Source organism: Mustela nivalis (assembly GCF_964662115.1).
Source record: "Mustela nivalis genome assembly, chromosome: 13".
NCBI lineage: Eukaryota > Metazoa > Chordata > Mammalia > Carnivora > Mustelidae > Mustela > Mustela nivalis.
This window is the reverse complement of record NC_139032.1, coordinates 88,818,268-88,838,403: the sequence shown is the minus strand read 5'-3', so window position 1 is coordinate 88,838,403 and position 20,136 is coordinate 88,818,268. Positions and strand designations below refer to the sequence as shown.

The following is a 20,136-nucleotide window of genomic DNA, read 5'->3' as shown; positions in this document are numbered from 1 at the left end:
CTCGTGGTCTATCTCTGTCAAATAAATAATATCTTAAAGAAAAAAAAAAAAAAAACACCTAAACAGATAAGGAGATTTACCGTTTTTGTTGGAAAAGTTAGCACTGTAAAGATATCAACTGTTCCCAAATTAATCCACAGATTTAAAACAATCTTAGTCAAAATCCTAATCTTGATTTTGGTGAAAATTGACAAGTTAATTCTAAAGTTCATTAAAAATACAATTGGTTTTATGGGCACCTGGGTGGCTCAGTAGGTTAGGCCTCTGCCTTTGGCTTGGGTCATGATCTCAGGGACAAATGGTTTTAAAGATTTATTTATTTATTTATTTGCCAGAGAGAGAGAGAGAGAGAGAGAGAGAAGGAACACAAGCAGGGGGAATCAGGGAGGGGGAAGCAGGCTCCCCGCTGTGCAGAGAGCCTGATGCGGGGCTGGGTCCCAGGACTCTAAGATGACCTGAGCCGAAGGCAGAGGCTTAACGACGGAGCCCCCCAGGCGCACAATACAAATGATTTTAAATGGCCAAGACCCGTAAAGATGGTGGGAGGGCTTGATGTTCCCAACTTCAAGACTTAGCCGTCCACCGCAGTCACGAAGTGTGACACAGAACAACACTAGACGGACACAGCCCTCTGGGGTCTACTCCGGGGAGCTGACAGGTCCGGATGTGCAAATCCGCCACCAGTGAACCCAGCGCTAGAAGACCACAGAAGAGAATAGCTTCATGACCTCGGAATGGGGGAGTTCTTCCTAAGCCACAAGAAGCTCATCCACGAAGGAAAAGACATATGTGCACCTCGCAACCGAGAACTCGCTTGCGTCGGGCGACCGCACGGAGAACACATCAGGAGCCACTTCCCTCCGTCCGCAGCTGCAGGTGCCGCGGCCTGGCCGCGGGCTCACTACCACCCGCGCCGCGACTTAGACGGAGGACAGCCGCCGGCCCCTCCGCTGCTGGGGTGCGGCCCGCAGCATCTCCTTGCACGTTTCAGCGGACACACACACACACACACACACACACACACCCGACCGCAGGAAAGCCTCTCCTCAGCACGCCCAGGGCGAACCCCTCGACACCAGGCGACCGCGACCTCTCTGCTGTCACACCCGAACCCGCTCCGCCTCGGTTCCACCCGACATTTAGGACTTGCCCAGCGCCCTCCCTTGGGGTGCTCTGGTGACTACACGGTCTGATAAAAGTCTCCCAGGCCGGACTGGAAGCTTCGGGAAACAGACTCCTCCCTCCCCGCTGCAAACCCTAAAAGGCGTGCGCCTTTCCGGTTCCTTTCAGGGACACAGCGCACCAGCCCACCCGTTCGAAAGCGCAGCAACGGACCGCGCAAGCCCTCCTCGCCCGCCCCCTCCCAGGGCAGCTGCTGTCAGCCGCCGAAGGTACCCTTCTAGACTGTTCTTTGCGCGTACACACATGTGAGCGCATGGTGCGTGCATTCTGCAAGGAGGCCACAAACAGCGGGCCAGCGCACACCGGCAGTGAGAGTCCGAGTTGAGTCCGTCGCCGGCTCCCGGCGTATCCCGACCGGTCTGCCCCAGGCTGACGACGGAAGCCGCCTCGCGGTCCACATCCGTACTCGCCGGACACGCCGTCCCCCCCTCTCGCCCAGCGCCCCGAGCTGCAGACCTCCCCGGCCATCCTCTGTCGCCAGCGGAGGGCTGTTTTACACTTAGCTCTTTAACCCGTCTCGGAGTTGTTTTTGCATGTAATTATAAAGAATTATTTTTTCCAACCAGATAACCAACTCTGTAGTATGAGCCTTCCTTGACTCTCCCAATACTTAAAAAATGCCATTTCGATCAGATATTAACACACAGATCTACACACTCGGAATCTTTTCTGGGCTTTCTATTATTTTTCACTGACCCATCTCTGTGGCAAAGCCATGCCGTCCTGATTTTTTTTTAAGATTTTATTTATTTGAGAGAGAGAGAGAGCACAAGTGGGAGAGGAAGGGAGGTGCAGAGGGAGAGGAGAAGCAGGCTCCCCACTGGGCAGGGAGCCCGACTTGGGGCTCGACCCCAGGACCCCAAGACCAGGACCTGAGCCAAAGGCAGAGGATTAACAAGCTGAGCCCCCAGGCGCCCCGAGCGGTCCTGACTTCGGCAGCTCCCGGGGCGGCTGCAGGCTGTGAGCGCGCACGGTCGGGGCACAGTTGATCTCACTCGATCAGTCTTTCTGGTGTGGCTCAGTGGGGTTGGGTGGGGGACTTCCTCCTCGCTATGCGGATGGGTTTTTATCTCGAGTCACAGGCCCCTTTGAGGATCTGGACACCTTCCCAGGAAAACGCCATGAATGGCTTTTCCTCCCTGGTTGGGAAGCTCCGGGCTGTGCTTCAGCCCATGGTGAGGGCCTGCTCCCTGCTCTCTCAAAACCGCTGGCTGTGGGAGACCCTACAGAAGTCCCCACCGTCCGTACGCAGCTGGTCCCGGCTCTGTGCGGGACACCCGTGGGGTCCCCACGAGTCTGCCCACCACTCCCGGATCAGCTTGCACCGCTGCCACCCCATTTTACAGATGGGGAAATCCCAATTTTCTCAAGAAACCAGAAACTCCAGGGCCTGGGTGGCTCCGTGGGTTAGCGCCTGCCTTTGGCTCAGGTCGTGATCTGGGGGTCCTGGGATCGAGCCCCGCATCGGGCTCCTGGCTTGGCGGGGTGCCTGCTTCTCCCTCTGCCTGCTACTCTGCCTGCTTGTGCTCTGTGCCAAATAAATAAAATTCATAAAACAGAAAAGAAAGAAGGAAGGAAGGGGGAGGAGAAGAGAAGAAAGGGAAGGACCGGGGAAGGGAGGGAAGAGCTTCTCTGAAGGCAGGGACCGGGGCCGGGGCCTGGACAAGTGGGAAGGTCAAGGGCCGGGAAGCTGCAGGAGGCCTCCGCGCCCCACTCCCCGAGCCCCCTTCCTCTGCAGACGGCTCTGAGCCTTGCTAGCGCGGAAGGCCATTCTCAGGACCACAGCTGACCGGGGGGTACCAGGCACGAAGCGGAGACACGCACGTGCACCGCTCCAGGCCACCAGCAGCCTCTGGGGCGACCTGAGTGCTCCCCGGCCAGGGTGGCCCTCGCCACACAGGGGACCCCCAGGGGAGCCTCCATGGGTGGGCGATAAAGTCAGGGCCCGGAGGAGCGGGAGTGGGGCCGACCGGAAGACTGCAGGCGGCCAGAGTCAGCAGGAGGCGGGACGGAGGGGAGAAGCCGCCCCCTGAGAAACGGGTCACATCGCAGAGGGGCCACGCAACAGGAGCAACCCACAGACCCGGCCAGAGCTGCCTTCCCCAGACAGTGCCTCAGTGACCGCAGCCAGGACAGCCCCAGAGCCCCGCGGGGCACAGACGCCGCCGCTCGCCCGGCCCGGGAGCCCGGAAGCAGCAGGCGAAGCTCGGCCCGGGGCTGGCTTCTTGTTTATTGACCAGACGCGGGGGCCCTGGTTCCTGCCCCGGAGTCGGCATGAGAGCGCCGGGCTCCGGGGTCGGGGCAGGGGCTCCGAACCGTCCGCCGGGAGCTACCGAGGAGAGCGGACGCCGCTCGGCTCCCCACGGGGAAGAAGAAACACCAGCGGCTCTGCCTTCGGTCACCAGGCCGGGCTGCAGGTGGCTGGGGCCGGAGTCGGCTCGGGGGACAAGGAGAGCGCTGGTCCCTCCGGGGCTCTCCCGGGTGGGAGGGGGAGGCAAGGGCCCCGGGGGCCGAGCCAGCGCGGCCCCCGAAAGACCTCGGGAGGAAGCACGGAGGCCGGGGGCTGCGGCGGGCCCGGGCCCCGCAGCAGGTCAGTTAGGGCGCGGCCGGGGGGCCACCGGGAGGGGTGAGGCCCCGCCGCGGCTGTGCCGAGGGCGCCACACCCCAGCTGTTCCTGCCCCCGGGGCCCCTCTGTAGGCGACAGGTGGCCACGGGCAGGGCTCAGAGTCCACAGACAGAGTCCGTGCGGCTTGGGTGTCCCTGTGCGTCGCCGCGGCCCTCAGGGCAGGTAGAGTGCCACCAGCACGTAGACGACCCAGCCGGCGGACACGAACACCCCGAAGAGCAGGCTGAAGAGCACGAGCGAGCGGGCCTTGCGGGACGCCTCCTCCGCCTGCGCCAGGTCCCCCCTGCTCAGGGCCGCGCGGGTCTGCAACGAGACGGAGGCGGGTGTGGACACAGAGCCCCGCGCTCCCCACGCCCGGCCCGCGGTACCGGCGCCCTGACACGCCTGCGACCTGCCCGCGCCACTGCGCGGGACGTGGCCGCAGCCACGGAGGCCACGGCCCCCGAGCCACAGCCTGGGCCACCGTCACACCGACCCCAGCCTAGGGCACTGTCGCCCCCACTCTGCAGCGGCAGAAGCAAAGGCTCAGCCGGGGCCATGCGGCTAGTGGGGGAGCCAGAGCTCACGGGTGGCTGGGTGGTGGCCTCCCGAGTCCCCTCCGAGCAGTCCCCAGAGCCGCCCTCCCCCCACCCCCCAGCTCTAGGACGGGGGGGAGCCTGACCGGCGCGCGGGCCAGCTCTGCCCCACGCAGAAGCCCTGGGGCCTCGCCTACTCCGTTTCCCAGAACATCCTCATCACCGGGTCCCCAGGGACCAACCCCGTGCCCGGTCAGGAACGTCAGGACGAAGGAAGGAAGCTATGCAGGGGATGGACAGACGGACAGAAGTTATGCAGGGGATGGACAGGCGGACGGACAGACGGATGGACAGGCGGACGGACAGACGGACGGACAGATGGTGGACAGACAGGGACAGCGACTGAGTTCACAGATAACGGAGGCGTGAGTGGGTGACGGAGGGAGAGCAGAGACCAGGGAGGCGGGCAGCTGGGCAGGGGGCGGACGAGGAGACGGGAAGGGGGCGGCGGGCAGAACCGGGCGGACGGACGAACGGCGGCCTCCAGCCCGTGAAACACAAGCCCGCACCGAGGCCGGTCCGGGCCTCCTCAGTCATTCACACCTTCGTTACAAACTGGTTTAGCCGCATTTTCTAGAGCGGCTCTCCAGGGGTGTGGCGCGGAGACAGGAGGGCCGAGGACCCCCCAGGTCCCCTGCCCGGCACCCGCCTGCCCACCCCCGCCTACCTCGTGCGAGTACACGACGGCGATGAGCCCCGTGAGCAGGCAGCAGAAGAGCGTCACCAGCACCGACTCCATCATGTGGTCCTTGGGCAGTGGCCTGTGCTCGGCGGCGGTGGCGGGGGCTGACATGCCGGCCACAGGGCCGTTGTACTGCGGGGACGGAAGCCACGACCCCGCAATGAGGGGACAGTCATCCGGGGACACCGCCACCCCCCCACCCCCACAGGTGAGGCTGCAGGTCACCAAGGGGCCAGGCGAGGGCCCCCCTCTGCCTTCTGGGGCCACAACCGCGCCTGTCACCAGCCCCCAGGAGCCCCCTCGCTTCTGCGCTCTGCACACAGCCAGGGGCCCGTCTCCGTCTCCCCGGCCCCGACTGGGTTCCTACCACAGGTCCTCTAAGCTCTCCCCGACAGGCACCCTGGGGTCCCTCGGTGTTTCTAAAAGCCTAATCAAGTCACCTGCCACTCAAAGGCCCTGGGGCCTGCACTAGAGACCCCACCCTCCTACCCTGTCTCCTCACGAAGCTGAACTGACCCCCATCATCCCCAGAACAGGGGGGGCCTGGCCATCCCCCAGGCCTGTGCCCAGAGAGCCCCTCCTCCTCCTCCCCGCTGCCTGAAAGCTCCTCTTCAGCCCTCAGAACTCAGCTCAAATGCCCCCACCTCTGGGAAGCCTTCCAGGCTTGCCCACCCCCTCAAGCTGCGGAGTCCTTTGCAAGTCCCTCATCTGCAGGGGTCGCGGACAGTGACTTTCCGTCTCTCCATCTCCCAAGCTCTCCCCTGGAGAAGGAGGCTGCGGTGAGTGGGGGGCGGCAAGGGGGCTTCCTGGGAGGTAAGTGCGTGTGTACAAGGGGACTGCACGGGAAATAAGTGGCCCTGGCGCAGGGGTCCCAGGGTGGGGAGGGAGGCGGGGGGCCGGGCCCACTCACCACCGGGAAGGGTGCGAAGAGCGGCGGCGCAGCGGGCGCGGGGTACAGGGGCGCGGCCGGCGGCGGTGGGTACAGGGCCTGGGGCGAGGGCCCGGGCTGGAAGAGGACCGGCCCCTGTGGGAAGGGCGGGTACAGCAGGTGCACGGCCTTGGGGTCCGGTGGCGCGTAGGGCGGGGGCTCGCCCACGAAGCCGATGTTGGGCACCCCGCCGGCTGCCACCTTGGGGCCCTGCTGGGCCTCGCCCGCAGGCTCAGCCTGGGCGGGGGAAGCGGCCACGGCCTCGGCCTGGGCCGGAGGTTCCTCCGCAGCGGGGGCGCTGCCCCCATCCACGGCCACCTCCTTGCTGGGCCCTCCGTCCTCATCCAGGAGCCGCGGGCGACACGGGAGCTGCGGGAGCGCGGGGCTCCGGGGGTCCTCGGAGGCTGCGGGGCCCCCGCCCCCTTCTGCATCGGCTCCTGGAAAGAAACCCCAGGTGCTGTGAGCCCCAAGTGCCCCCCAGCCAGGTGGGACTCCTCCTGCCTCCCTGCTGCAGATCACGGCCCCTCCAGGGAGAAAGTTCCATTGGCGCTGCCCATCCCCGCCCGCCCACATCCCGCACTCGGGCCTCTCCCCGCGGCGGGTGCTAGAACAATCTACCCAAAGCGCAAGTGTGGGACAAGAGGGCAGGGGGCTTGCTGGCGTCACTCGGCCGGCGCGTCACCAGGCTGGGCTGGAACACAGGCCTTGCCCCTGCTGGCTGCTGCTGGGCACTCGTCCTGCGCCCGCGGCCCTGTTGCTGGCCAACTGGACCAGGCAAGGATCTGTCCAGGGCAGCCCCTGAGATCTGCTCTGAGAAGAGCTGAGCCAAAGCGATTCCTGGCTTGAGAGCCAGGGAAGATGGGGGCCACCGGGGTAGCAGACCCTGGCCAATGGGCTGACCTCAAAGAGCCAGGAGGTCACTACAGGGCAAATGCCCGCTGAGGCACAGAGGAAACAGGAGCCTGAATGGGGGTGGAGAAGGGGCAGAGAGCAGAGCAGCGGGTGGGGAAAAGCCCACCAGCAGCGGGTCGGTGGGTGAGAGCTCAGAGGCCCCCAGGCGCCCAGCTGCCCTCCAGCCCTGACCCTCCAGCCCTGACCCTGGCCTGCAGCATCCATGCGCTCATTCCTGGGGAAACCCACACAGGGAAAGCTCACTAACACGGAGACAGGAGGCCAGATGGGAGAACTGTCCCCTCAGCGTCAATTCCAGGAAGAACCATCACTCAGAGACCCCAGCAGAGGCCCCGGCCACAGGAGGGAGTCATGGCTGCAGACCCAACGGGGAAGGACGGACGCCGCTTCTCCGACGAGAAATCCGCCGCCCCAGCAGCTCAGCCGGTGAGGAACCGTTTGCCCTCTCCATAAAGCCACGCTCCTCTCCTTTCTTTGTTGGACTTGCCTGTGATTTTGCTGCAGCTTACCCGTCCCAAATTTCAAGTCTCTGCTCTTCCTAAATAAACCCGTTTGTGCTGGTAAAGTAACAGACTCTTCTTGCCCAGGGTGTCTCTCCGGAGATACCCAAGCAGGTTCTACAAGTCCTGAAGGGCACCCTGACCAGCTGAGTACCTCTGAGTATCAGGAAGGCCCTGCAAGCGAGACGTGGGTGGGCGTGCAAGGCCTCGCGGCAGGGTGGGCGGCCCAGGGCCTGGCTTTGGACGTCTACTACCCAAACGCTCTCGTACAGGTTGTAAGAGGCAGGGAGAGAAGTGAACAGCTGTAGCGGCAGCGGGAGAGGAGGGAGGAGCCTTGCTGAGCCAGCCCCTCCCATCCCTGGCCTTCTCCCCTCCCAGACCCCCGCCAACACCGTCCCCCACTGGAACTGGTAGGCAGAGTCCGAGGCCAGGGATGCTCAACAGAAGGGGTCCCCAAGAGCAAGGAGTGCTGAACCCCAGCGAACGCCCCAGCCTCCCACTCCCAGCAGCCAGGGTGTCACTCCCAGACCTGCGGGGGCGGGGAGGGGGTTTATGCTCCACACTGTCACCTGTGGCCACTCCCTAGCCCTGTGTCCCTTGAATGTGGACGGGGCATGTGACACGCTTTGGCCAACAGAACACTGATAAACACCTTCCAGGGGTGCCTGGGGGGTCCGGACGGTGAAGTGTCCGACTCCGGATTTTGGCTCAGGTCATGACCTCAGTGTCGTGGGATCGAGCCCCGCGTCGGGTTCCACGCTCAGTCCGGAGCCCACTCGTCCCTCTCCTGTGCTCCTCCCCCACTCGCTCAAACTCACACTCGCTCTCTCTCAAGTAAATCGATAAAATATTCTTAAAAACAACTTCCAAGCAGAGGCTTCAAAAACCTCTCCCCACGGCCGGTTACCAAGGGCCGGAGAGCAAGGGCGAGGCAGCGTGAGACGGAGGCGGATTTCAGGCGGGGAAGACCGACGCTTTCGGAGAACGGCCGGCCGGCGGCAGTGGCCACACGGCAGTGTGGACGTGCTCGGTGCCCCCGAACTGTGCAGGTAACAGGGGTGAAGACGGGGCACCCAGGGGGCTCGGCTGGTGAAGCGGCTTCCCTCAGCTCGGGTCGGGATCCCGGGGTCCTGGGATCGAGCCCCGCATGGGGCTCCCTGCTCGGTGGGGAGCCTGGCTCTCCCTCTGCCCCTCCCCCAGCTCATGCTCACTTTCTCTCTCTCTCTCCCTCTCTGACAAATAAATAAAATACAAAAGGAAACTACCTGAAAACACTGAAAGTGACCCAAAGTGGACAGACAGTGGAGTTGAAACACAAAAGCGACCGTCAAAGGTGTGGGTTCCCACAGACCTTCTCTCATTTCCCTCCAGCTCCGGGGGCCACCCCGAGCGACATGATGGGGCAGGACAGGGGACTGAAGCCGCTCCAGAAACCCCGTCACGTCCCGACGGAAGGAAGCCAGAAAGGGCCCCGCAGGCGGAAGAGTGAGGAGGCCATGGAGGGGATGTGAGCATAGATGACCCAGTAGCTGGGCCCCAGCATTCGGAGGCTCCTCACCCCCCTCCTGTCCTGGGAACGTGGGTCCCCACTCGCTTCCCCAACCCCCAGCCCCGCAGGCTTCCCCCAGGTCACAACCCACAGCCCCAGTGCTGAGACCACCCAGACAGGATCTGTGACTGAGCCCAGTTAAGGCCACTCTACAGACTCGTTTAAGATGTGGCAGTGGTGACCCGCCAACCCTGTGGCCCCCACGAGGAGCCTCTTCTGTGTGTCCCCTTGCTCACGAACCCCGCCACCTGCCCATCTGGGCCCCCTCCCTGCAGTCTCTCCCTGCCTTCCAGAGCAAGGGGGCAGCTTCGGATCACACCAGAGAAGCCGCCTAGGAGCAGAAAGACCAACGCCTGGAAAGGGAGGGCGGCAGAGGGGGCGCCCCTGCTTGTGTACGTGAATGGGGGCGACCAGTGGGTCTGTTTCCCCAAGACTCTCAGACGACCAGAAATCACACATCCTGTGAAAACCCTTAGTCTCAAACAAACCGGGACGATTAGTCGCCCGAGACCGGATCCACACGGGTTGTGGACTCAGCCCCGAGCTGCATTTGTAGGGGACAGACCCAGACCGGCATAAAGGACCACCAGATGACCACCAAGCCGGGGCAGAAGTATACACCTATCAATTAATTAAATGCCAATGTCCCCTACAAAGCCTGGGGGGGCTCAGCAGGGGGTCCGCATCTCCCTCTGACCCCCACCCCCATGTGCTCTCGCACACACTCGCGCGCTCTCTCAAATCCATTAAAAAATAAAAGCTTAAAAAAAAACTGCTCAGCAGGGAGCCTGCCTCTCCCTCTGCCCCTCCTCTTGCTGGTTCTCTCTCACTCTCAAATAAATAAATAAAAATCTTAAAAAAATAATTAAGTGTCAATGGCATAAATTCTCCAGTCAAAAGACACTGAGTGTCTGGGGAAAAAAAAAAAAAAGACCCATTTCTATGCTGCCTCCAAGAGACTGACTTCATACGGAAGGACACACACACTTTAATTGAAGAGATGGAAAAAGGTATCCCGTGCAAATGCAAACCAAAAAAAAGGCGAGTGTAGCTGTGTTTATATCAAAGTAAACTTTAAAACAAAGATTGTGGGGTGCTTGGGTGGCTCAGTTGGTTCAGCATCCGACTCTGTCTTGGCTCAGGTCTCAATCTCAGGGTCGTGAGACTGAGCCCGTGCACTCAGCATGGAGTCTGCTGAAGGTTCTCTCCCTCTCCCTCTGCCTCTCCCCTACCCATGCACGCATACGCCCACTAGCTCTTGCTCTCTCTCTATAACTAACTAACTAAATTGAACAAACAAAAACTGTAATAAGAGACAAGGGTATTACATAAGGATACAGAGGTCCAACAGGAGGATACAGCAATTATAACCATGTTTGCTGCCAGCACAGCAGTACCCAGTATACAAGCAAATATTAACAGATCAAAAGGAAGAAACAGAGACGGCAACATTGTAATAGCACGAACTTCAATGCCCACATACATCAATGGACAGAATGTCCAGACAGAATTATCAATAAGGAAACACCAGTCTTAAACATGTCAGACCAGATAGACCTAGAACTACACAGGACATCTTACCCAAGCCCAAGGAAATATACACTGTTCCAGGGCACAAGAGCATCACCAGTACAGAACACATGTGAGGCCACAAGCAAGTCTTAATAAATTCAAGACTGAAACCTTCCCAAAGATCTTCTCGAGCCACAGTGATAAAAACAAAACAAAAGAAGAACCTAAAAAGCAGAGGGGCCTGGGTGGCTCAGTTGTTAAGCATCTGTACTTGGCTCAGGTCATGATGCCAGGGTCCTGGGATCAAGCTCCTCCACATCAGGCTCTCTGCTCGGTGGGAAGCCTACTTCTTCCTTTCCCACCCACCCTCCCCACCCTGGCTTGTGTTCCCTCTCTCGCTGTCTCTCTCCCTCTGTCACAAATGCAATCTTAAAACAAAACAAAAAAACCTAAAAAGTAATTACAGGAAGAAAACTAGAAAAATCACAGGTATGTGGAAAATCAACACTTGCTGCTGACCAACCACAGAGTCAAAGATGGAATCAAAAGGCAAATTAAAAAACAAAATGCCTCATGACTAAGGAATATGGAAATACAACATTCCAAATGTATGGGACGCAGCCAAAGCAGCTCCAGGAGGGAAGTTCGTAGTAATCCATGCTTGACCGAAGAACAAGAAAGTCTCAAATCAACAACCTGACTTTACACCTCAAGAAATCAGGGGGAAATGCTGCCCAAAGTTAGGAGAAGGAAGGAAATAACAAAGATGAGAGCACAAATAGAGACTAAAGAGAGAAAAGAAATCAATGAAACTAAGCGCTAGTTCTTTGAAAAGATAAAATTGACAAACCTACAGATTTGTCACAAAGGGAAAAAGAAACAAAAACACAAGATGTTTCAACAGAGACCACAGAAATACAAAGAATCATAAAAAGACTATGAACAATTATGTAACAATGACGGGGCAACCCAAAAGAGATCAACAAAGTCCTAGAAACATACAAAACAGAATTGTGAAAATACAACAAAACCAAACAGACCCATGAGAGGAGGAGACAGAGTCCGTCCATCAAGAGTCTCCCAACAAACCGAAGTTCAGAGGCACATGGCCTCACTGGTGAATTCTACCAAACAGCTGTCCTCCTCCAACACTTCCACAAATGAAGCAGAGGGGACACGTCCACGCTCCATTGATGAGGCCAGCGTTCCCGAGAGCAAAACCAGACGAGGATGCCACAGAAGAGAAAAATCATAGGCCAGGGCACCTGGGTGGCTTAGTCGGTTACGTGTCTGCCTTCAGCTCAGGTCATGATCCCAGAGTCAGGGGATCGAGCCCCACATGGGTCTCCCAGGGAGCCTGTTTCCTCTGCCTGCTGTTCCTCCGCTCCTGTGCACACATGCTCTTGCTCTTTTTATTTATTTGTCAGAGAGAGAGAGTACAAGTGCATAGGCACCCAGAGTGGCAGGAAAAGGCAGAAGGATAAGTAGGCTCCCTGCTGAGCAAGGATCCTGATGCCCAACCGACTGAGCCACCCAGATGCCCATAAGCACACTTTTTTAAAAGATTTTATTTATTTATTTATTTTTATTTATTTGACAGAGCGATCCCAGGACCCTGAGATCATGACCTGAGGTGAAAGCAGAGGCTTTAACCCACTGAGCCACCCAGGCGCCCCCCTCAAGCACATTTTAAACAGAAAAATACAGAAAGATTGAAAGTACATGGGTGGGAAAGATATACCACAGAAATAGTAAGCAAAAAAGGTTAAAGTGGATTTCAATATCAGATAAAATAGTTTTCAAGACAGAGCATTATCAGTAATAAAGAGGAACCCTTGATAATGATAAAAGGGACAAATCACCAGGAAGGCAGAATAGTTATAAATGTATGTGTGCCTAATCACAGAGCTTCAATATTCAATATACATGAAATGAAAATTTACAGAAATACACAAACAAAATATACCATAGTAACAAAAGACTCTAATATCTCTCCTATAGCAATTGATACAATAACTAGACAAGCCATCAGTTAGGACATAATTGATCTGAGCAAAGTTATAAACCATCTTAACCCAACTGATGTTTACCGAATCCTACATCCAACAACTTTTCTCAAGCACACAAGGTACAGTCACCAAGGACCACGTGCCAGGCCACAGAACAAGTCTCAGTGTTATAGGGATTAAAATAATCCAGACTGTGTCTCTGACCAACCACATCAGAAATAAGTTAGAAACCAAGAACAACAATCTGTGTAGAATCAAATACCTGAAAATTAAATGACATACTTCTAAAGAATATATGGATCAAAAATAAAATCATGCAGTAAATTAGAAAACATCTTGAACTGAAGAACAATGAAAAAACAACACATCAAAATGTGAGAGATGTGGGGCACGTGGGTGGCTCAGTGGGTTAAAGCCTCTGCCCTTGGCTCAGGTCATGATCCCAGTGTCCTGGGATCGAGCCCCACGTCCGGCTCTCTGCTCTGCAGGAAGCTTGCTTTCCCCTCTCTCTCTCTACCTGCCTCTCTGCCTACTGTGGTCTCTCTCTTTCTCTCTCTCTCTGTCAAAAAAAAAAAAAAAAAAAAAAAGTGGGAGATGCAGCTAAAGCCGTTTATAGAGGGAAACACAGAGCTTTAAATGATTATATTAGAAAAGAAGGCAGGGGCGCCTGGGTGGCTCAGTGGGCTAAAGCCTCTGCCTTCAGCTTGGGTCATGATCTCAGGGTCCTGGGATCCTGCAGGACCCCTGCATTGGGCTCTCTGCTCAGCAGAGAGCCTGCTTCCTCCTCTCTCTCTTTCTGCCTGCCTCTCCATCTACTTGTGATCTCTGTCAAATAAATAAATAAAATCTTAAAAAAAAAAAAAAGAAGAAAAGAAGGAAGATCTCAAATCAAGGACATAAGAGTCCACCCGGGGATCTTGCTAGAAAAGGAAGAGCAAAGTAAACACAATGTAGATAAAAGGATGAAAATAATAAAGAACAAACATCAGGGACACCTGGCTGGTGCCTGGCTGAGGAGTGTGTGACTCCTGATCTCGGGGTCATGAGTTCAAGCCTCATGCTGGGTAGAGAGAATACTTAAAAAAATAAAATATTTTTACAAAAATTAATGAAATAGAAAACAGACAATAGAAAAATTAACAAAGTCAGGGCGCCTGGGTAAGCATCTGCCTTCAGCTTCCATCATGATCCCAGGACCCTAGGATCGAGTCCCACATCAGGCTCCTGCTTCACCCTCTCCCTGCTGGTCCCCCTGCTCATACGCATGGGCTCTTGTAGTCTCTTTTTAAAAAGAAAAGAGGGGCGCCTGGGTGGCTCAGTCGTTAAGCCTCTGCCTTCGACTCAGGTCGTGATCCCAGGGTCCTGGGATTGGACTCCCTGCTTGACGGGAAATCTGCTTCTCCCTCTTCCACTTCCCCTGCTTGTGCTCCCTCTGTGTGTGTGTCTCTCTGTCGAATAAATAAAATCTTTTAAAAAAAGAAAAGAAAAGAAAAATTAACAAAGTCAAAGTTCGTTGTTTGAAAAGATCAAAACTGACAAACCTCTAGATGTATCAAGAAATAAACCATAAATAACCATGTTGGGAATGAAAAAGGGGCTATCATCACAGATCCTACAAGAATCCTAAAACAAGGATCCTACAGATCCTAAAAGAAGATTAGGAGAATACCATGAACAACTTTGTGCCCACAAATCTGACAACACAGATGAAAGAAATTTCTCTCTCCAACTCTCTAAAACTAACACAAGAAGAAACAGGAACTCTGAATACTTGTGAATTCACTAAAAAATTAAATTTGTTACCCAAAACAGAAAAGTTCTGTGCTTGGATGGTTTCACTGCTAAAGCCTATCAAACACTCAAAGAAGAAGATAACACTAATATCAGATTTTTTTTTTTAAATAGAGGAGCTAAGATCACTACCCAACTCATCCGATGAGGCCAGCATAAGCCTGATACCAAAAGCCAAAATGTTACAAAAAAGGAAAATTAGAGACCAATATCCCTCATGAATATAAGTACAAAAATATCCTTAATAAAACAGCAAATTAATCTGGGACACCTGGGTGGCTCAGCCAGTTAAGTGTCTGCCTTTGCCTCAGGTCATGATCCCAGGGTCCTGGGTGAAGGACCCTGCTCGGCGGGAAGCCTGCTTCTCCCTCTCCCACTCCCACTCCCCCTGCTTGTGTTCCATCTCTCACTGTGTCACTCTCTGTCAAATAAATCAATAAAATCTTTTAAAAATAAATAAATAAATAGGTAAAATCTTAAAAAAAAAAAAAGAATGAAATCGTGCCATTTTCAACGACATGGGTAGAGCTAGAGGACATAATGGTAATGTCAGAGAAAGACAAATACCCTATGATTTCACTCGAACGTGGAATGTGAGAGAGTGTTAACTACAGACAACAAACAGATGGTTAGCAGCGGTGGGGAGGGGGCATGGGTGAACGGGAGGGGATTGAGAGGACACGTATCTCGATGAGCCCTAGTTATGAAATTGTTGAATCACTATATCGTGCACCTGAGATTAATAACACTGTGTGTTAAGAACACTAGGATTTGTTTTTGAAAAGCCAATATTTAAAGAAGAAAACCATCACTAAGAACATACACAGGCAAGTCACAGAACGGGAGGAAAATATTCGTAACACACGTATCAGGCAAAGCAGTTGTAGTAACTGCATAAAAAACTCTCACAATTCAGTAGGTCAAACATCCCAGGGAAAAACAGATGACAGGTGTGTGAACACTTTACCAAAGAGGATATCCAAATCATCCGTAGGCACACAAAGGATGCTCGGCGTCAGTAGGCACCAGAAATGCCATGAAAATTAGAAATGCCAACTAAAACCAGGTGGTATCACTATACCCTCCTGAGAATGGCTGGAATTAACCACTGACAACCCTGACCCGAGTGAGCTCTGGCGTGTGTGAAACATCCCAGCTCTTGGGAAAGGAAGACTGTGCAACCACCTCGGGCAACACTGAGCTGTTTCTCTAAAAGTTCAGCATATGCCGACTATAGGGTCCAACTACTCAACTCACAGGTATTTACCCAAGAGAAATAAAATATAGGACCACATACAGACTTGTTCACAAATATTTGTAGCAGGGGCGCCTGGGTGGGTCAGTCGATTATGCTGCTGTGGTCAGCTCAGGTCATGATCCCGGGGTCCTGGGATCAAGCCCTACACAGTGCTCAGTGGGGAGCCTGTTTCTCCCTCTGCCTCTCTCCTCTGCTTGTGCACGTTCTCTCAAAAAATAAAATCTTAAAAAATAAATGTAAATGCTCATGATAATTTAATAAACAAAAGAACAAATATTTGCAGCAGCTTGAGAAACATGACATGCCTCTTGTGTGACGTTGCTCATTTGGGGCTGCTTTATTACACGGCAGAAGCCAACGGATAACAGAGAGAGGTTTCCTCTCGCAGCCGGAACCGGGGCATGGGAAGGGGCCGTAAGGAGCACAGGAGAGCTGGAAGGAAGCGGGGGGACAGAGGGAGAGGGGACAGTGGCCTGAGCAGAAGGGAGGGATGTGGGCGAGCAGCCTCCTTAGATGCTCTTGAGAATTCCAGGGCCCCAACCTCACTGCCCCCCACCCCCACCACCAAGGGCTGGGGCTCTTGAACAACCAAGTCCACAACAACAGACATAACACACGGGAACGGAGTTAAGTCCCATCTGCTGTCTACACGGGAGGCTTCCTCTCAGCCCAGAGCCACCACCCTGCCACAGGGAGCCCCCAAACCGCCTTCTGCTTAGGTGACCCACCGAGGCGCCCAGCCAGCCAGCCACTCAATCCTGCACGCTGGTGATGGGCACTAACTGCTGTCTGGTGCTGGGGGCTCAGAAACACAACTCTGCACACCAACCCTATGAAAAGACCACGCTTTCAGCAGGTTCAGGCGCGGGGGGGGGGGGGGGGGTCGCCGCTGAGCAGATGGAGCTTTGCAGGTAAGACACTAACAGCGATGCCAGGAACAGCAGCGACCGTGACGGAACATCTATGAGATGCCGGGCCCTGCGCCCCGCGACAGTCCACCCGTATGACCGCGGACGGGGTCCAGCAAACGCGAGGGGCCTGGCTGCGCCACCGGAGGCCCCTGACACGCCCCCCACCCCTCAGCTGCCTCTGTGCCATGAGTAACAATCACTCCAAAGCAAGACCCGCGAAGCTCTGGCCAGCTCTGTTCTAGGCATCTCAGGTCACGGTCAGGTGCACCTGTCCCGTTTCACAGGTGCGCGAAGCGAGGCGGCCGGCCGCCCCCGGGGCCCGCCAGGTGCAGGTGCTCTCGGGAGGCCGGGCCCCCGCAGAGGCCCGCCCGGCAGCGCCCCAGTTATCGTAACAAAAACCGCAGCTTCCCGGGGCCCCGCCGGGGCAAATACCTGGCCCGATGGCGCGGAGATACGGCCGCTGAGTAAATAAATTTGCTGGCGGCCTCGGGTTCTCGACACCCGAGCCTCCTCCGCGGACATTCCAGCCGAGAGCGGGGCGGGAGGCGGGCGGGGCGGGAGGCGGGCGGCGCGGGGCGCACCCCCCACGCGGAGCTCCGGGCCCGCCGCCCTCAGCTCCCCCCCACCGCGCCCCGCTCCGCCAGCCTGGGGCTCCCGAGGGCAGGGCCCGGGCCCGCGCTGGGGGCGGTCTGGGGGGCCGTCGGAGCTCCCGGAACGAGGCTCTCTCGGCCCCACCCCCGCTGCCCATCTCTCTGCTCCGTCTCCGCACCCCGTTCCGTCCCGCAGCGCCTCCCTCCCCGGCCGGGTCCCCCTGCCCTAACTCTTAAGAACTTCAGCGTGGCCGGAGGGGCGGGCAAAGTCCCCAGGGGAAGGACGGGGCGTGGGACAGAAGAGGGAGTCATGCCCCGCAAACGGCCCGGCGCGGGGCACCTGTTGCCGGCCCTCCCCCGCCCCTCCCGCAGGGGCGCCCCGGGAGCCGGAGGGAGGCACCGCCTAAGCTGCTCGAACTGTCCCCAGCATCTTCCCGGCGTCCCGGCTTCCGGAGGAGGGGTCCCAGGGCCAGGTTGGGGCCCCCGCGGGAGAAGCGGCCGGGCGCCGGGACCCCCCAGGAGCCCTCACCTGCGTCCATGGCGCACGCCGCCCGCAGCCCGCGCCCCGCCTCCCGCCGCCGTCGGGCCCGGCTCGCCTGGCGCCGCGGGCTCGGGTTTCCCGGCGGCGGCTGCGCGGCGGGTTAATGATTGACGCGGGGAGGGCCCGCGGCTGCGCCGGCAGGTGGCCCCGCGCGCGCCGAGCGGGGGCGGGGAGGGGCCGGGGTCCTCGCGGGCGCCCCGCCCCCGCCCCGAGGGCCGGAAGCCGGGGGAGGGGGAGTCGCGGCTGCCGGACCGGCCTCGCCCCCTCCCGCAGCAGGAGGGCCCAGGGATGGAGAGTTTCGCGGGAAATCCGAGTTTGGGAAGGACGCGAGCGCGCGTCTACGCCCTGGGTCCGCGCGCAAACACCCGGGAAGGCCAGAGGCGCGCACCGAGCGGCCACACGTCTTCTTCCATTCCGAGCCGAGCTCCCCAGAGCGGAAGGGGGGTCCCCGGGGACCCGAGGGGAAGCGCCTGGGAGGCCCGGAGGCGAGCACCGCCCCGGGGGGGGGTGCGCCGTGGTGGGCCGCGGCCCCGGCGGGCAGGGCTGGAGTCCCGCACCCCGATGTGGACGGGAGAGAAGCCGCGTGGGTGCGGCGCCGAGGGGCAGCGTTGGAGGGGACTTCAAGACACTGAGAGGGACGCCAGGTCGCTCTGCTTTTCATCAGCGCCCGCCGTGATTCTAAACGCGGTCGGGGACAAAACGCTCCCCCCGAAAGAGGGAGTTGCTTGGCCCGAGTTCTGCACAATTGCTGTGGTTCCCGCGGGCTCGCACCGTCCTGGCGGGGACAGAAGAATCCTCTCCTGGGAGGACGAGCAGCCCGAGAGAAAACATACAGGCATACCAGGGTTGGGGCGCCTGGGGGGCTCCGTCCAGAAGCATCTGCCTTCGCCTCAGGTCATGATCCCAGCGTCCTGGGATCGAGCCCCGCACCGGCTCCCTGCTCAGCCGGAAGCCTGCTTGTCCCTCTCCCACTCCCCCTGCTTGTGGTCCCTCCCTTGCTGGGTGTGTCTCCCTCTCTGTCAAACAAATAAATAAAATCTTGAAAGAAAAGAAGGAAAGAAATACCAGGGCTTCCTGCATGAAAATACTCAGCCTAGGAAACGCCCCCCACACACGCTCAGAATTTCCAACCATCTGGCGGGTTGCCCCTGCTCTTAGACGTCATCAGAGAGGCGAGGGCCCCCCCCGGGGGGAATCTGAAGACAGCAGCTCGGGTCACAGAAGCTCGACTTCAACCCAGGAAGAAACTGGGGTACACGGTGCAGAGAGAAGAAAACTTAGAACCTGTCTTCAGGATCCTCAGAGATTCGGGGAGACCTCCAGGAAACAAGAACAGGGCGCTCTAAAAAAGGAATCATTCACTAAACAAAACAGAAACACCCCTGAGAACTCAAAAGAAATAAACTGAGGGAACTGATTCAGGGAGAAGAACTAAGACATCGGACTGAAACACGGCTCTACACAGAGAAGTGTGGCGATGGAAAATTCAGTACAGTAAAAAATGACTTTAGTCTTAATAGTGCAGAGGTAACTAAGGCAAAAAAAAAAAAAAAGGCTCTTTATCAAAGTTTCTAGTACACTTTTAAAGTGAGCTCTAGGGGCACCTGGGTGGCTCAGTGGGTTAAAGCCTCTGCCTTTGGCTCAGGTCATGATTCCAGGGTCCTGGGATCGAGCCCTGCATCGGGCTCTCTGCTCAGCGAGGAGCCTGCTTCCTCCTCTCTCTCTCTCTCTCTGCCTGCCTCTCTGCCCACTTGTGATCTCTCTCTCTGTCAAATAAAATGAGTAAAATCTTTAAAAAAATAAATAAATAAAATAAATAAATAAAGTGAGCTCTATCCCCAGGGTGGGTCTTGAACTCAAGGTCCTGAGATCAAGAGTCACATGTGTTACTGACTGAGTCAGCCAGGTGCCCCCGCTTTTAGCACATTTAAAAGTCAATTGTATGGGTGCCTGGGTGGCGCAGTTGATTAAGCATCAGACTCTTTTTTATTTTTAAAGATTTTATTTACTTATTTGACAGAGACCAGGAGTAGGCAGAGAGAGAGAGAGGAGGAAGCAGGCGCCTCGCTGAGCGGAGAGCCTGAGGCAGGGCTCGATCCCAGGACCCTGGAATCATGACTTGAGCCGAAGGCAGAGGCTTTAACCCACTGAGCAACGCAGGCGCCCCTAAGAATCTGACTCTTGATCTCAGCTCAGGTCTTGATCTCGGGGTTGTGAGTTCAAGCTCCATGCTGGGCATGGGACCTACTTGGGAAAAAAATAGAGTAAATTGTACAACAGTGATAGTCACTGCACAGATGGGAAGGAAGATAGGAGTCTTTGTATGGAAAAAAGCAGATCTTATGCTGCATTTAAAATCTGGTGCATAGGGGCGCCTGGGTGGCTCAGTGAGTTAAAGCCTCTGCTTTAAAACATTGGGGTACAGATGGCCCTTCTTTTCACTACATCTGTATCTTTGGGGTAAATACCCAGGAGTGCAATTGCAGGGTCCGAGAGAGTCGATTATCATATGGTTTCACTTATTTGTGGAGCATAACAAATATCATGGAGGACATGGGGAGTTAGAGAGG

At 56.7% G+C, this 20,136-nt stretch overlaps 1 protein-coding gene and 1 long non-coding RNA gene across 3 annotated transcripts; one reads left to right on the top strand and one right to left on the bottom strand.

Moving 5' to 3' along the window:
• Positions 1 to 1,847: 1,847 nt before the first annotated feature.
• On the bottom strand, positions 1,848 to 17,726 carry PRRT1B (proline rich transmembrane protein 1B). Its single transcript, XM_082696051.1, has 4 exons — positions 17,555 to 17,726; positions 5,976 to 6,430; positions 5,051 to 5,197; positions 1,848 to 4,111 (listed from the first exon to the last, which is right to left on the bottom strand). The coding sequence occupies exons 1-4, from the start codon at positions 17,562 to 17,564 to the stop codon at positions 3,962 to 3,964; spliced, it is 762 nt and encodes a 253-aa protein (XP_082552177.1). The 5' UTR covers positions 17,565 to 17,726; the 3' UTR covers positions 1,848 to 3,961.
• On the top strand, positions 6,437 to 9,607 carry LOC309846680. 2 transcript variants are annotated; one of them, XR_014302076.1, is made up of 5 exons: positions 6,437 to 7,331; positions 7,493 to 7,596; positions 8,280 to 8,454; positions 8,663 to 8,738; positions 9,248 to 9,607. It is a non-coding gene; the product is annotated as an uncharacterized lncRNA (long non-coding RNA). The 2 variants fall into 2 exon arrangements; XR_014302077.1 differs by having other exon boundaries at positions 7,493 to 8,454.
• Positions 17,727 to 20,136: the final 2,410 nt, after the last annotated feature.

Bases quoted from the DNA above. Each gene is read 5' to 3' on its own strand.
- PRRT1B (XM_082696051.1), bottom strand. The intron at 5,198-5,975 runs GTGAGTGGGCCC...CCGTCCCCGCAG, and splicing joins TCTTCGCACCCTTCCCGGTG to TACAACGGCCCTGTGGCCGG. The intron at 4,112-5,050 runs GTAGGCGGGGGT...GTCTCGTTGCAG, and splicing joins CCGTCGTGTACTCGCACGAG to ACCCGCGCGGCCCTGAGCAG.